The sequence below is a fragment of the Meleagris gallopavo genome, chromosome 1, assembly GCF_905368555.1.
Source record: "Meleagris gallopavo chromosome 1, MGAL_WU_HG_1.1, whole genome shotgun sequence".
Taxonomy (NCBI): domain Eukaryota; kingdom Metazoa; phylum Chordata; class Aves; order Galliformes; family Phasianidae; genus Meleagris; species Meleagris gallopavo.
This window is the reverse complement of record NC_139404.1, coordinates 31311987-31326612: the sequence shown is the minus strand read 5'-3', so window position 1 is coordinate 31326612 and position 14626 is coordinate 31311987. Positions and strand designations below refer to the sequence as shown.

At 37.7% G+C, this 14626-nt stretch overlaps 1 protein-coding gene across 1 annotated transcript in view; it reads left to right on the top strand.

Moving 5' to 3' along the window:
- Window positions 1-13146, top strand: part of LRIG3 (leucine rich repeats and immunoglobulin like domains 3) — a 47274-nt gene extending 34128 nt beyond the window's left edge. The window contains exons 13-19 of the mRNA XM_085220131.1: window positions 1378-1698; window positions 3523-3804; window positions 4494-4946; window positions 5160-5318; window positions 6376-6519; window positions 6599-6874; window positions 9718-13146. Of these exons, the coding sequence (XP_085076257.1) occupies window positions 1378-1698; window positions 3523-3804; window positions 4494-4946; window positions 5160-5318; window positions 6376-6519; window positions 6599-6874; window positions 9718-9962 (1880 nt within the window). The 3' untranslated portion in view covers window positions 9963-13146. The remainder of the gene's footprint in view (window positions 1-1377; window positions 1699-3522; window positions 3805-4493; window positions 4947-5159; window positions 5319-6375; window positions 6520-6598; window positions 6875-9717) is intronic.
- The last annotated feature ends 1480 nt before the right edge of the window (window positions 13147-14626 follow it).

The following is a 14626-nucleotide window of genomic DNA, read 5'->3' as shown; positions in this document are numbered from 1 at the left end:
CATTACTGGTTTTGTCTTTCATGTTCTGTAGTATCTGCTTGTTTGATTGACTTTCTCATGCCCTCCCTCAAATAATTACCATTTAAAAACATTTCATTATTTTATTGATGGTAATAACTGAAACAGAATGAAATATATCCTTTTACCCTCTCACATGGCTAATTAAAGTACTTAAAAGTTAGTCATCTTTAAGCAAAGTTTTGACAGTACCAACTCATTTTGCAAGTAGTATGATCTGTCTTGGAGGACTCAGTACATAGATATGAAGGAGAAAAACAAAGTGGTTAATTCTTAAGATCCAGGCCAAAGGTTCAGATCAGGGAGGGGGATCCATGTTTCTCTGTACCTGGAGCTTACCTTCAGACTTTCAGGTGATGACCTGTAGCTCAGGTTCAGACTGTCTGTATATTCTTCTGTAACAAGCCATGTTGAGATCCTTTAAGGGAAATTATGATTTGACTGTGGTATGTTGTTTCCAAAAGGATGAGACAAAAGAACAAATGGGCAAGATAAAGTATAACTCTCTGCAGTGCAAGCAGGGTCTGTGATGAGGAGGAGTTTGGGGTTGAGGGTTTTCTTTCATTGGATATGAAATTCAAGCTTGCATCTTTGTAGGTAGGTAGCAGACATCTGAGGCCTTTTGGTTTTGAGAGACTTAAGTCTTTAACTCTTTAACTGCTACTTTTGTACATGTGATCTACATGCAGTTGACAGAATAACTAGTTCAGAAGGCAGCTAATTCTGCAAACACAAAATAGCATTCTCGAGGTAACTTAGCAATAGTAAGAAGATTTTCAGAGGATAACCACTTTAATTTCTTGTGCGCTGCCTTTTTATGGGATTTTAAACACTGCTGTGTATGCAAAATAGACCGAAGTATAGCAAATCATTGGAACAGCAACTTTTGTACTTTTTGCTGTTGTTGCAGGTTCTGGAAAACCTAGGACTTAAACATTGTTTCTGATAGCAGAATAACTAGGCTTTCAATAAAGGAAAACTCATAGCAGACTGAGGTGTTGTAAAGATGAAGAGTATGCTGCGTGACTTACATTCATAATAACTCTTCCAGATGTCAAAGGGTCATTCTCTCTTGAAGAAACTATACACACAATCTGCTTTTAAATGCTCTTTGTCTTCAGTAAGAGATGACTTGGCACAATAAATTCATAAATATGGCATCTTTAAATGCCCTAGGGCTGACAGAATTTAAAACAAAAACATTGTGTATCCATTTTATAAATACTTGCTTGACTCTTCTCTTAAACCTATAAAAACAAGTCATACAAACTTTTCTAAAAATAGTCCTCAGGGCTCACATATATTTTACTCTTCCTCAGTGTTGCTTTTTCTTTTTTTTCCCTTCTCCCCTCTGTGCAGATGATTTTCCTAAGCCACAGATCACTGTCCAGCCAGAAACCCAGTCAGCAATTAAAGGCTCCAATTTGAGTTTTGTATGTTCGGCAGCCAGCAGCAGTGATTCTCCAATGACCTTTGCATGGAAGAAAGACAATGAATTACTGCATGATGCTGAAATGGAGAATTATGCACACCTCCGGGCACAAGGCGGTGAAGTGATGGAGTATACCACCATCCTTCGACTGCGCAATGTTGAATTCAGCAGTGAAGGGAAATACCAATGTGTAATTTCAAATCACTTTGGTTCATCCTACTCTATTAAAGCCAAACTTACAGTAAACAGTAAGTATGTTATCTGTTGCTTGTAGATAAGTAGAATGATTTTAATCAAGATACATAAATATATTTATTTGCATTCTCATCATCTGCATCTTTTAGAAAAGAATGAAAAAAAGCCTTTGATGAAGAAAATCTCCCTTAAGCTGATTTTTTTTTTTTTTTTTTTTTTTTTGTGCTTAAAATGTTTCTGGTTTCAAGATCACCATTCAGTTTTACCTCTTAACCCACTGTGCTGTACCACAGTATAGGGGAAAAAAAAACAAACTCAATGTTAGTAAATGTGATAAACTCTGTGTAACACAATGGTAAAATATTGGTCTTTTCTACTCCATGTACTCCATTTCAAAGTATTAATGGCAAAATTCTGAAGGAAGCTGTTAGAAGAAATGAGATTTTGATCTTGATAGTCTCACAAACTACACAACTCTGCCTTTCTTTTTGCTGGCTGCTGCTAAATTCAGGTTATCGGGCTTTGAGCATTGTCATCCAAAAAGAATTTTAAAATAATGAGCACGTTGTGCCCAAAAGTACAAGGGCTGTTCTGAAAGTTATGACTCCCATTTTATTATGTTGGCCCACAACATAATGTGAGGTGCATGTTGGTGGTAAGGCAGTAGAGGTTGAATCTTCCTGCCAGTATTCCGTTACATCTTGTTGCCATGCAACAGATCCCAGCAGAGGGGCAGTCTGGCAAAATTATGTCTGACATGGAACCACATATGAAGCAAAGATGTGGAGCTGAATCCACGCAGATTCAAAAATGCACCCATTGACACTGAATGTTCATGGAGACCAAACAGTAAATGTTAGCATAGTGAGGTGGTGTGTTTCAACACTGACAACAGCAATGTAAAAGAGAAGCCATCTTCTGCTCCAGCAGGCACAGCTGTCACTCTACGAAATGAAGAGCATCTTGATCAGCTCGTCCATGCAAAACACTGATTATAATAAGGAAACTGTATACAGAGCTGAGTATCAGCTTTGGTGAGTAGGAAACAATGGTGACAATGTTGGAGTATTAGAAAATTTGCGACAGATGGGTCCTACAGGTTAGTGAATACCTAATGGACCAGTACAAGGCTGAAGGTGACAGTTTCCTGGATCTCTTCATTACTGGTAATGAGATATGGTGTCACCACTACGAACCAGATTCGAAATGGCTGTCCCTGGACTGATGATCTGTGCAGTCCCCATCAAGAAGTTCAAATGCAGCCCTCAGCAGCTAAAGTGATGGGCGTAGTCATTTGTGATTAGAAAGGGGTATCCTTCTGGATTTCTGCAATCCCAGACAAACCACCAAGTCAGACTGCTACATTGTGATGCTAAGCTGAAGGCTTGAACTAGAATCAAGGCAGAGAAGACAACCTTTCTCTTGCAACATGATAATGCCGAGCCTCATGCCAGTTTGAAGACTATAGAGCATATTGCCAATCTCTGCTGGAGTATCCAATCCACCCACTATGCAATCCTGATTTGGTGCCTTCTGACTTCTGTCTGTGTGGGACAATAAAGATGGACAGCATGGGTAACATTTTTCTAGCTATGATGCAGTCATAGCAACTATGAAACAATGGGTCACCTCTACTGGTGTAGTTTTTTATGAGCAAGGCATGCAGGGTCTTGTTCATTGCTGACAAAAATGCATAGCTAATGGTGGAGACTGTTGAAAAGTAGTGTGTTGCATCTGAGAATTTACTCTATTAATAGTGTTGTTGTGTTGTAGTTTCCATGGAAATAAATAGAAGTCATTACTTTTGGAGCAACATACCTAAAAGTATGTTTCATTTATGATTAATTATTGTTTTGGTATCACTAAATTTTCTTTAGTGTTGCCTTCATTTACGAAGATTCCCATGGATTTAACCATTCGTGCTGGGGCAATGGCGCGTTTGGAATGTGCTGCAGTTGGGCATCCTGTCCCACAGATTGCTTGGCAGAAAGATGGTGGAACAGATTTTCCAGCAGCACGCAAGAGGCGTATGCATGTTATGCCTGAAGATGATGTATTCTTTATTGTTGATGTAAAAATTGAGGACACGGGTGTCTATAGCTGTACAGCTCAAAATACTGCTGGAAGCATTTCAGCTAACGCAACATTAACAGTTCTAGGTAAGAAACTGGCATTTTTTAAACGTATAAATCTTCTTGAAGGACTGAACTATTGTTGAGTAGTTTTAAAATCACATACTGATAAAAAATTGCATTGTTTTCAAAGTGGTGTATAATAATTACAATATTCTTAAATATTACACATTGACACACAGTTACGGATTAGAAATATGTACACCAGCAACAATTACTATTAGGAGGCAAAATAATAAAAGATAGTTACACTTGGGGCTTTAAGCAACCTAGTCTAGTGGGAGGTGTCCCTGCCTATAGCAGGGGTAGGAACCAGATCATAAAAGTCCTTTTCAACTCTAGCCATTCTATGATTCGTTTCTCATGCATAGTTGAAACAATTTATAATAAATATGAAAAGAAAAATTTTCCTATCTTTTAATTTCCTGATGATTTGTTAGCCATTTTAATCTAATTCTTTATACTCTCAAGCATATATGATTTGGACTTTTTATCTTTGTAAGGAAAGCCAGCATCTAAATCTGATCAACTGACAAGTAAGCTGTAGACTCTTACTTCAAATTCTTTGAAGGTGTTTTCTCTGACAGTGACAGTAAGCTTCATTAGGCCTTGCTGGTGCGTTTTATTTAGCTTTTTCTCTTGAGCTGTGAAAGAAAGGAGCATGTCCCCATTTTTGCAAGGTTATATAGAATATAAAGCTTACGCTTTCTTTTCAGAAACACCATCATTTTTGCGGCCTTTGCTGGATCGAACTGTAACAAAAGGTGAAACTGCAGTCTTACAGTGCATTGCTGGTGGTAGCCCTCCGCCCCGACTGAACTGGACTAAGGATGACAGCCCTCTCATGGTAACAGAAAGACATTTCTTTGCTGCAAGCAATCAGTTATTAATTATTGTGGATACAGATGTAGAAGATGCTGGGAAGTACACTTGTGAAATGTCTAATACACTTGGAACAGAACGAGGCAACATTCGTCTTAATGTAATTCCTACTCCCACCTGTGATTCTCCTCAAAACATTGCTCCAGCACTTGATGATGATGGATGGGCCACAGTTGGCATTGTAATCATAGCTGTGGTTTGCTGTGTGGTGGGCACTTCCTTGGTGTGGGTGGTCATCATCTACCACACTAGAAGGAGAAATGAAGATTGCAGCATCACAAATACAGGTGTGTAAACTAAAGGTTTGCCTTGGAAAGAAAAATATATATATGTTTGTGGTTGCTTTCCAGTGACTTTCTTGTAGGAATATTTGTGTGCCTTTCCTCAGTCTGAAGAAAGAATTGCTTGTTACTTTCAGCACTCTTCTGACAAATATAAAAATTCTTCTACAAATCCTGAAGTATGCTGATGGCTTTTGTACACGTTTTGCTTCACCACAGATGAAACAAATTTGCCTGCTGACATTCCAAGTTACCTGTCATCCCAGGGCACACTGGCTGAAAGGCAGGATGGATATGGTTCATCTGAAAATGGTAGTCATCATCAATTCCTCACGTCTTCTGTGGGAGGGTATTTCTTACAACAGAGGGACAGTAGTGGTAAGTGCAAAATGCTAAGCAAATTTTCCATCTTGCTTGAGTAGCTACAGTTTGCTTGTTGCCTTTCTAACTTAAGGAAATAACACTAGTGAAACATCTTCAGTGAAGTCTGAGAGAGAGTGTAAGATTTATTGCATGTGATTGCATCAGCAAGCTAATAACAGAAACATGGTTCTGCTCATCCAAAGTATACAGTATAGCTTTGCTTAAATGTTTTTCTCTAGTCTCAAGGGTACATTCAAACTGATGATAACATTTCCAAAATAAGAGTGACCAGAAAGAGTTGTAACAATGTGTTTTATTCTGTTGTAGTTTGGAAGGAATAGTTGTACTGGAATGTAGAAATGGATGTTAATACCAGCATAACTTTAGTGTAATACAAGTTATGAAATTTCCTGTCAGAGAAGTTGTTAGGGTCACAGTCAATAAATAATTTAAGATGATTGCATTATGAAAGCTGCAGCATTTTTAACACACCTGTAGCCTAAAAGTCCAAAACATATCTGAGTTAGCAAGGAAAATGCATCTTACTGGGAAAATGGTAGGTGTACAGACACAATCAGCAGTTGGGACAGGATTGAGTGGAGCAATGGTTTGAAAGTCTTTAGACAGTCTGCCTCTTTGAAGAGCAAAAGCCATGGAGCATGTCCATAGCTTTCACGAGCCAGTGACCTGAAAGTCAGAAAAGCTATATGAACACTCACTGTCTCCCTCTGGCTTTTCCACCCAGGACTTTTTCATTACCACTCTCTGCTCTAGAAAGTGGCTGTGTAACAGAGTATAAGCCTGGCTTCCTTGATTCTGATCTCTGTGTTTGGATTTGTTCTATTATCCAGTGACCATATAATGAAGTAAAGTGTGACGTGTTCTCTGTTAATTGATAAATTAATTAAACTCTTTCTACAGGTGGCCTTTTCATTAAAAGTTTAACCTAAACTTAAACAAGATCTAAATATACTATGAAACTTCATTGAAAAGATGGGGTTCTTAACAAAAATTAGGAAAGTATAAGTTTAATCTTAAGATCATGTGCTGACGTGTCAATTATATTTTTAAGGCATTTGCCACCTAGATAATGGCAGTGAAACAGACTTGGACGGTGTTGCAGATCCATTTCTATGCCACTACCTGGGTACTTCAGGGTCTATGTATTTAAAAGGAAACACATACAGCTCTGAAACCTTTGAAGCATGCAGCCCAAGTAAGTTGAAAAATAAATTACTCTTAAATAATTTTTGTTCTGTGATAAATGCATATAAAAGGAATTTCATTTTCATTAGATTGCAGCCCTGACCAAAGAACAGCAAACCTGGATCCTTATGAGTCTGGATATTTAAAGAAAAAGGAATGCTGTCAGTATTCACCTCCACTGGAAGATCCGTTTGACCAGTGCATTGGCATTATTGGGATGCAGGCTACAAGCAGCAAGTTGATTAACTCCATTTATACTCAAAATGAAGGAACTGGACTAAAAAGCAGAAGTCTGAACTCAGACAAGCTTGATTTAAACAGAAGTTTGGAACCCTCATCTATTATCAGTAGTAGCACTTTCATGGGTATGTTCTCACTCTTTTTTTGTTATAGCTATTGATGTCCTTATTGTCTCTCGCTTCCTACTTACAACTCCAAGCAAATCTTCCTCAACTATTGTATTCCTCCTCCTACAGTAAGTAATTCTGTATTACTACCAATTCTGTGGTAGTGCTTTGATGCTTATGTAACTAGCACTGTGGAAAAAAATATTCTTGTTCATTTTGTGAGGATTTCTTTCAGCAGATGTCAGAGAATTGAACAAGATAATACATCATGTGAGATATAAGTACTTACTGAAAGGAGGAGAGACAGGAAGTATCTGAGGAAAGGCAGTTGGAGAGTTGTTTTTACACTTTGCAAATGTTCTTGTGTTTTTCCTCTTCTTCTTGAGAATAGATACTTACTGTATGACAGTGTTTATTTTAAAGATACACAATATGCAGAGAGGTGCCCAGAATTGTACATATGGACTGCTTTGCCGTGCCGTGGCAGTATATGAGGACAGTTGGATGTTCCTGAACTCTTGCCCTCTGGATGGGACCGGAAGTTAGGCAGGAAGCGGGCCTCACAGTCTCTTGTGTTACAAAGTGGGCATATTGGGGCTGGTTCATGCCAAAGTAGTCCTCATGTTGAAGGTGATAGTCCAAAGAATTGGTTCACCCTTGAGTGTAACTGGGAGCTGCCTTCTGCTTGTCAGGAAACCTGGCTTCTCAGGAATATGTGATACAACGTTTTAAATGTTTGATGATCAGGAGCAGAAAAGCAACCACAATAGAACTGCATAATGGGCAGATTTCAGATTACTGGGAGATCTTAATAGCTTACTTACACATCTCTTCAGTGGTTTGATTTTTATCTTTTATCTTAGTGTAGCTGGCAGATTTCCATAAATGCTAGAACTCTTATTAAATACATTTTCATAGACTTTAGACATACTAGAAGTTTTGCCAACCAGGCAAAAAGGTGTGCAGGAGGGCTCAGAGCAGGTGGCAAGACCAGTGCTGGTGTATGAAGATACATTGTAATGCTGTCAACCACAACTATTTGCTCTTCAAAGTAAAGCACTGTGGAAAAATGCCCTGTCTACCCCTCCTGTCTTTTTTCTGGTGTTATGAATGACAGAGTAGTTCCTGAAGTTTAACTCAGTTTACAGTTTTAATCCAAGTTGCAGAGGGAGGTGGAGGAAGAAGAAAAAGGTTCCTTTACCTTTGAAGCTCTATAATTTTTTGAACTGATTGGTTTGGTTTGTTTAAAATGCATGTAAACACATGTACTACTTTCATCCCTGTTGTATCTGAATGCCAAGTGCAGCACTGATATCATGAACTCCTTCCCAGCTCATGTGTCAGCAGACTTGTCCAGGGCCAGAATCTGCCCACTCAGGCAAGGGGAACCTGTGGGAATGTGCATCATTGAGCTCTTTGTTCTATGGGGGGGGGCTTAAAAGTTTTGAAGTTTTCCCCCTTCAAAAAACAGATGTTTAGAACTTAAAACATTGCAGATGCCATATCTGGCAGACGTCCTGGGATTGCACACAGCCTACTGGCTGCCTGCCAGTAGCAATGGCTCTGCAGATGGGGCTTTCCCACATGTCTCCCACAGAAAGTGGTTCTACTGTGTGAAGATATACCCAGGAGTTAATACAACCTCGGAGGCTGTATTGCCCTTTCTGCCCTAATAGTCTATGCAGAGCTGGTTACTTGTCATTTTTCTCAACTACTACTGCATTCAAGTTGCATCATCACTGTCTTGGACAGTCTGTCTTTAGCACTCTACGCTCAGAGGAGCATGTGGTTAGATTTTGGAGATGGCTGCTCTGGACGTATTTCTGATCTTTAGCATCACTGTCCTCAAATTTGGCCCCCTTTTTGCTCCTACAACCACAGTGTGGAGAAGCAGTTGTCTTTAACATTGCTGCTGATAATTGAGGCAGAAAGTTCACAGCTTGAATTTTCTTTTTTTAAGATGGGTTTAATTTGTAGCTTTGCTGCTGAGGCACATCTTTTCATGTTGTGTTAGAAATAAAATTGCTCTACACATCATTGATGCAAATATGGATCTTGTCCAAATCAGTTCATACCAACATCTCTAATCACAGTTTTACTTGAAACCTTTACTCTTAGCAAATATGCAAAACTGTAAGTATGGCAGTTGAGTGCAAAATTTGTTAACAATTGTAGTTTAAAGTTAGTAATAAAAATTGAGTGCTTCAAAATCAGCCCATGGCACATTTTCTGCTCAGAAAATAATTCAAGTATCACAAATGATATGCTTTTCATCAGCTGTATCAGGGCATCAGAGAAAGCCCTTCTTGCAGAGGTGTTTGTGCTAGAACCTTTGCAATAGCGATGCATGAAGGGCACAGTAATTATTTTCTTGGTAGTGAATACAGATTATTATTAATAAGGATTCAACTTAAATGTTGAAATTCTCTTTGGGCTTATGTCTGTTCTAGCCAGCTGTGAGTGGAAAGATGAACAGGTGTGAATGAAGGCGGAATTTGGCTGACAGAACCTTTGTTATTAATTAATGGGAAATATGAACCAGAAGAAAGAATGTTTTGCATTCAGGTTGCGTGATGGAGGGTTTTATGTAACTGTATACGTTTCTTTTCACTTCTGTTGAATTACACATCATATTTCATCTGTCATTTGTTCAGAAGAGTCTCTGTGTCCTGTTCTTAAGTGATTATAGTTTATAGTTGTGATCACATTTGCTTTGAAGGGGAAGAATTAGTGTTGAGTAAAATCTCACGTTGCTGAACTTTTGCTTGTGTCCTTGGCTTCTGTTTTAACATGGAGTACTCAGTGTGACACAAAACTGTTTGCATCAGTATTTCCATACTCACTCATTTACTATCTTTCAGGAACGTTTGGAAAGCCTGTATGGAGGCCTCAGTTGGACTCCCTTTCAAGTCGTAGACAGCCAGCAAGATGTCAACCGAAAACCTTCCATAATAATCCTCATTCCTCATTGGACTTTGATCCAGAAGCAGATGAAGATGGAAGGGAAAGGACAGTTTCTAGAGGAGAAAACAGCATTTACAATTACAAACAGTCCTTTGAAAACTTCAGAACTTTTACTTTTCAATCCTGTGATTTGGATACATAGCTCCTTTTGGACCTGCCATTGATTTCTGAAACCAAAGAAATACTTTGACACGCTACTACCTCAGTGTGGAATTTTATTTAAAAAGGGGAATAAGGAAAGGAAGAAGGGAAGAAAGAAACCACATGATGCTATGAATTCAGAACAAATAAATGCATTTTTATTCAAATAAAACAGAATTGCCAAAATGCTCTAAATTTTTATACAGGGAATACATTCCTTATAAAAATACTATATTTCTAATTATTTTATAGCTTTGTTTTATGCAAATAATATCTTTTGTAAATTAATGGTGTAAATAATACAGCATATCTATTTCTATGTCAGACTTCATTTTATTGAAATGAGTAGTAAGCATTCTAATTTTATACTGTTACTTGTATCTTTTTTACAAATGGAAACTCCACGCTGTTTGCAGGTATCATGCATCTTATTTGCACATTATTTTTAATAAACGATGCTGCCATGTGGTCTCTGACCCACATTAAAGTATGAAGAATGAGAAGTGTGAATTCTGTTTGTAAACAGAGGAAAGGAGTGTTAAATGTGTAGGTTCCTTCTGTTAAATATTTGCACCTTCATTTGCCTGACATTTGTGTCTCTGGACTTAACTGTGTTAAATGTGTTCTGCTTCCAAGGGTAGGCGCTTATTTGGTGTCTGGTAAGTTGGGTTGAAGCCCTTTATGCCAAAATAAATAAGCAAATCTTCCACTTTCTGCATTCCAACTATAAGATGTGTTTGCACACATTCTATTTTCATCCACATAAGGCTGTAATGCTGTTTGCCTGTGCCTGCAACTGGTGTGCCTGCATCTGATGGAGGATATGTGCATAGTAGATTCACAAATCCTTATTGAGCTACTTAGTAAAAGAAAATAATAATAAAAAAATAAAAAGAGGCACTGAAAATCTGCCTGGCACCAACCACTATTTTCTAAGTGGTTTACTGTTAAATGTTAGCCAAATATGCAATGCATGTCTGAATCTTTGCTTTCCCATACCCTTTCTCCCTCTTTCTTGTTTCTGCTGCCACACCCAGCATAAGAAGGTAATCTAAGTACAAGATAATGTTTTCTTTGGTTTAATTCATGCTTCTGTTTCTTATTCAGCTAGGACTATAACCAGTCCTTTTCTGGTTATAAGTGAAATCTGCCTTAGTTGCTCAGTCAAGTTGAGCAATTGTAAATTTTTGCTGAATTAAATCTGAAGTAAGGAACACGATGCCTTTAACTGTACAAAATCAGAGAAAGATTGTTGCTTACTATAAGATGGTAATTAAAGCAAAGTGAAAACACTTTTATTTTTCTATGTACTGATACCTTCTATTTTAAAAAGCTGTGAACCCTGTTGTCATCACTGTATTAAAACAGTGGGACTCCAAAACGGTTAATATTCCAGGACATTGGCTTTTTCAGTCTGTCTCCTTTGAAGGTGCAAACGTACATGCTTGCCAAATCACTTCTTTTAAACTAAATTAAAAGCAGCTGTTAGAGGGGGCCATCACAGACATAGCTAAAGCTAGAGAAAAGGTTTCACCACCCGGTGCAGCTGAGCTAGAGACTTTTTCTTGTTTGTAGTCTGAAACCTGGTACCCAGATTGCAATGTAATTTTCCTTTAATTTTGGCGCCAGTATTAGAGACAGGAAGTTAATCCATCCTTAGTCACTGGTGGTCTAAGTGTAGAGAAAGGATTTTGTGTGTTTTAGTTCATCATGTTGCCAGATTTTCTGACTCTTGTTGTTAATTTGTCTCTATTGCTGCCAGATGTGCTGATGTGGTGACAGACATTGATATGAGTATTTGATTATAACTAAGTGCGTATTGAAAGAGATGAATTTTCCTAAGTTAAGCACAAAGCTATAAATCAATGACGTAAGAAATCTGAAATTTGATTAAATTAATAATTCAAGATAATTTATCTTCATTTTTCCTCCTGCTCCTATCCCAGCTTTTTTTTTTTAAGAGGAAGGAATGGCATGATTGCTTTTTTGAAATATAAAATAATAAAATAAAAACAGTAAGTACATCTATCGTTCCAGAATTAATGTTGGTAACTGGGACAGTGTCACCGATTTACATCTCTTTCATCTTCTTTAAATACTTTCCTTTTAGACCTTCTGTTGGAGAGTAAATATCCTAATCTTCGAAGCACATGTATCCCTCTACCTAAATAAACCTTTCAGGGTCAACACTGGAATTTTAGACCATTCCCATAAAATTTCTTTGAGCAGCCTAAAAGTGCAAATGGCTGTGATTTTATTTGATGCCTTAAATATACAGAGTTGAAAATGAATGCTGATAATGAGCATCTCTTTTTCCTAGTTTGAGCTTTCATGTTTAAGAAGTTTATTGAGCTGAAATACAGTGGCAATTGTAAGCTGCAAGATACTTGCAATGTCTGAATAGTTATCTTATAGATTCTTGATGTAACCAAACATCTGTTTTAAAACCATGCAAGTGTATTACCTTCGTTCTCTTTCCTCTGAAGCTCCAGGGATTAGGTAGCTGGTAGTTTGATATTTACACAGCTGAACGCTGAATCCTGAGTTGATGTGATGAGAAAATAAATTGTGGCCAACACTGAATAAAGCTTATGCTGAAGCTCAGAAGACTCTTGGAATGAGAAACAAGTATTGCTGAATGACAGAACAGACACTGTGCAGTCTTATGACTAGCAGTAACTGGAATTTCATCATGGGCTCATATAGAACTTGTGAAATGTTCTTTAGAGACAATATGCTCCTAATGCATTACACAAATGTTCTACCCAATAAACTCTTACAAACAATTGATGAGGTAGAAGTTTCTGCAAGCACTGAATAAGCATTTTAAACAGATAAGCTGAATGAACTCTTTACCAAAATCTTTCTGGAGCAAACTTTCCCTAAATGAATAAGCTAAAGAGTGTGTCTGAAGCAATATAAGGGATGCCTGCAAAGCATCTGAAATGAAAGTTGTATGTTGCAATTTAGAACATATAAAATCTTAAGAAGAATTCTACCTGAATAATTTTTTCAGAATTCATTTCAGGACTCAATGCTCTAGCTTTTTCGTTTCTTTTTTATTATTATTTTCTTTATGTACATTTCTTGTACATATGGTTTAAATCAGATGAGGAGCTTTCCATATATCTTCCTGTATTATATTTAGAAGTGTTACAGAATAAAGGCTATAGTATTTTAAATAACATATGCATGGCTAAAAGTGCTTATCATGGTTCTTGGCCCTGGGGAATAGGATTCATTTGTTCCACAAAAACAATATATAGCCGTATCCTATCATACTGGGGCACCTCTCCTGTTCCCCAGGCTGCCTCTTCCACTGCAGTTCAATACCCCTCCTGTGTCCTTTAGGGACGTTCTGTTTCCATTTTCTTGTCTTGCCCAGTTGCAAGCTAGGACAAATGTATTCAGTTTGCAGAGCACAGTGTAGTTCAAGGCAAGAAGTCAGCAGTGCTGGGGAAAGGAGGGCAAGCATGGGAATACAGGCTAGCCACAGTTTTAGGAAGATCTTTTTCTGAATATGGAGTAAATGCATAATTGAGGAGAGAGTTTAAAATATTTAAATTAAAAATATTTAAATTAAAATAAAATAGAATGCATGCATTTCCTTACTGTTTACAAATACTTTCTGTGTATTTAGTTCAACTCTAATGCTATAAAATGCCAGCAAGCAGCTACGTATTCAAGAGCATGCCATCTGGAGTGTTGTGTCTTACTACCTCCAAAATCTCCTTTTCTGGCTGTCGAGAAACAAGATCCATTTGTTATTCTGTGCATTCATGTGTCCAGGATTAAATGTTGCTGTGCAATGCATAGTTTCCCAGAGTCACGTGGTCCGTGGGGTCCACTGACTGATGATCAGTGTGACTAAAGAATGTCATAGAACAACAGGACCTGAAAGCAAAGTTGGTAGTAGTTTAAGTTCCATGGTTGTAAAACAAATTTAGGCTTTGTGACTTGCATGCAGGATTTTATTTCCCACACAACAGAGAACTGAAGCATAAATTACTCTAGTTTATGGACTGCTGATAGTACTTCAGCATGATCAGTTTTCCTTAGACGTCAATACAGTCACTTCAAAGCACTTTCGTGTTATATCCATGCCACTTGATTGTTGACTGAGAGCTATTCACCAACAAATGCAACGTGGGAGTTTCCAATCTGAACACCTGTATAAACTAACATGGATGGTGAATGTCTTTAAGCCCCAAAAATGTCAAATGTGATCACATTTTACTTGCTTGACCAAGGTAATGAGATTCCTGGAATATAAGACAAGCTTTGAGGTTATGGAGGCTATGATGCCTTTACTTTGAAAGACTTGTATGTGGCAAAGTCTAAAGAGCCCTTGTTTGCCATAGCAGTGTATAATCTGTCTTAATTACTGTCAGCGCTTCTTTTATAAATGTGCACAAAGCTGTGATTTATGATCTGAGTCTCCTGCTGGGTAATCAAAATTCAAGTATTAATTTGAAATATAGAATAGAAAAAAAAATGATTTCATTTGGAAGGGACCCACAAAGATTATTGAGTCTAACTGAACGTATTCTTGAGCAGTGAAGCATCAGCTCAATTTGAGGCAAAATGATGCAAAAATGTAAGTTCCTATCTAGTTGCTGTGCAAAAACATAGTTCATATCTAGTTAAAGAAGCTACCTTTGTCAT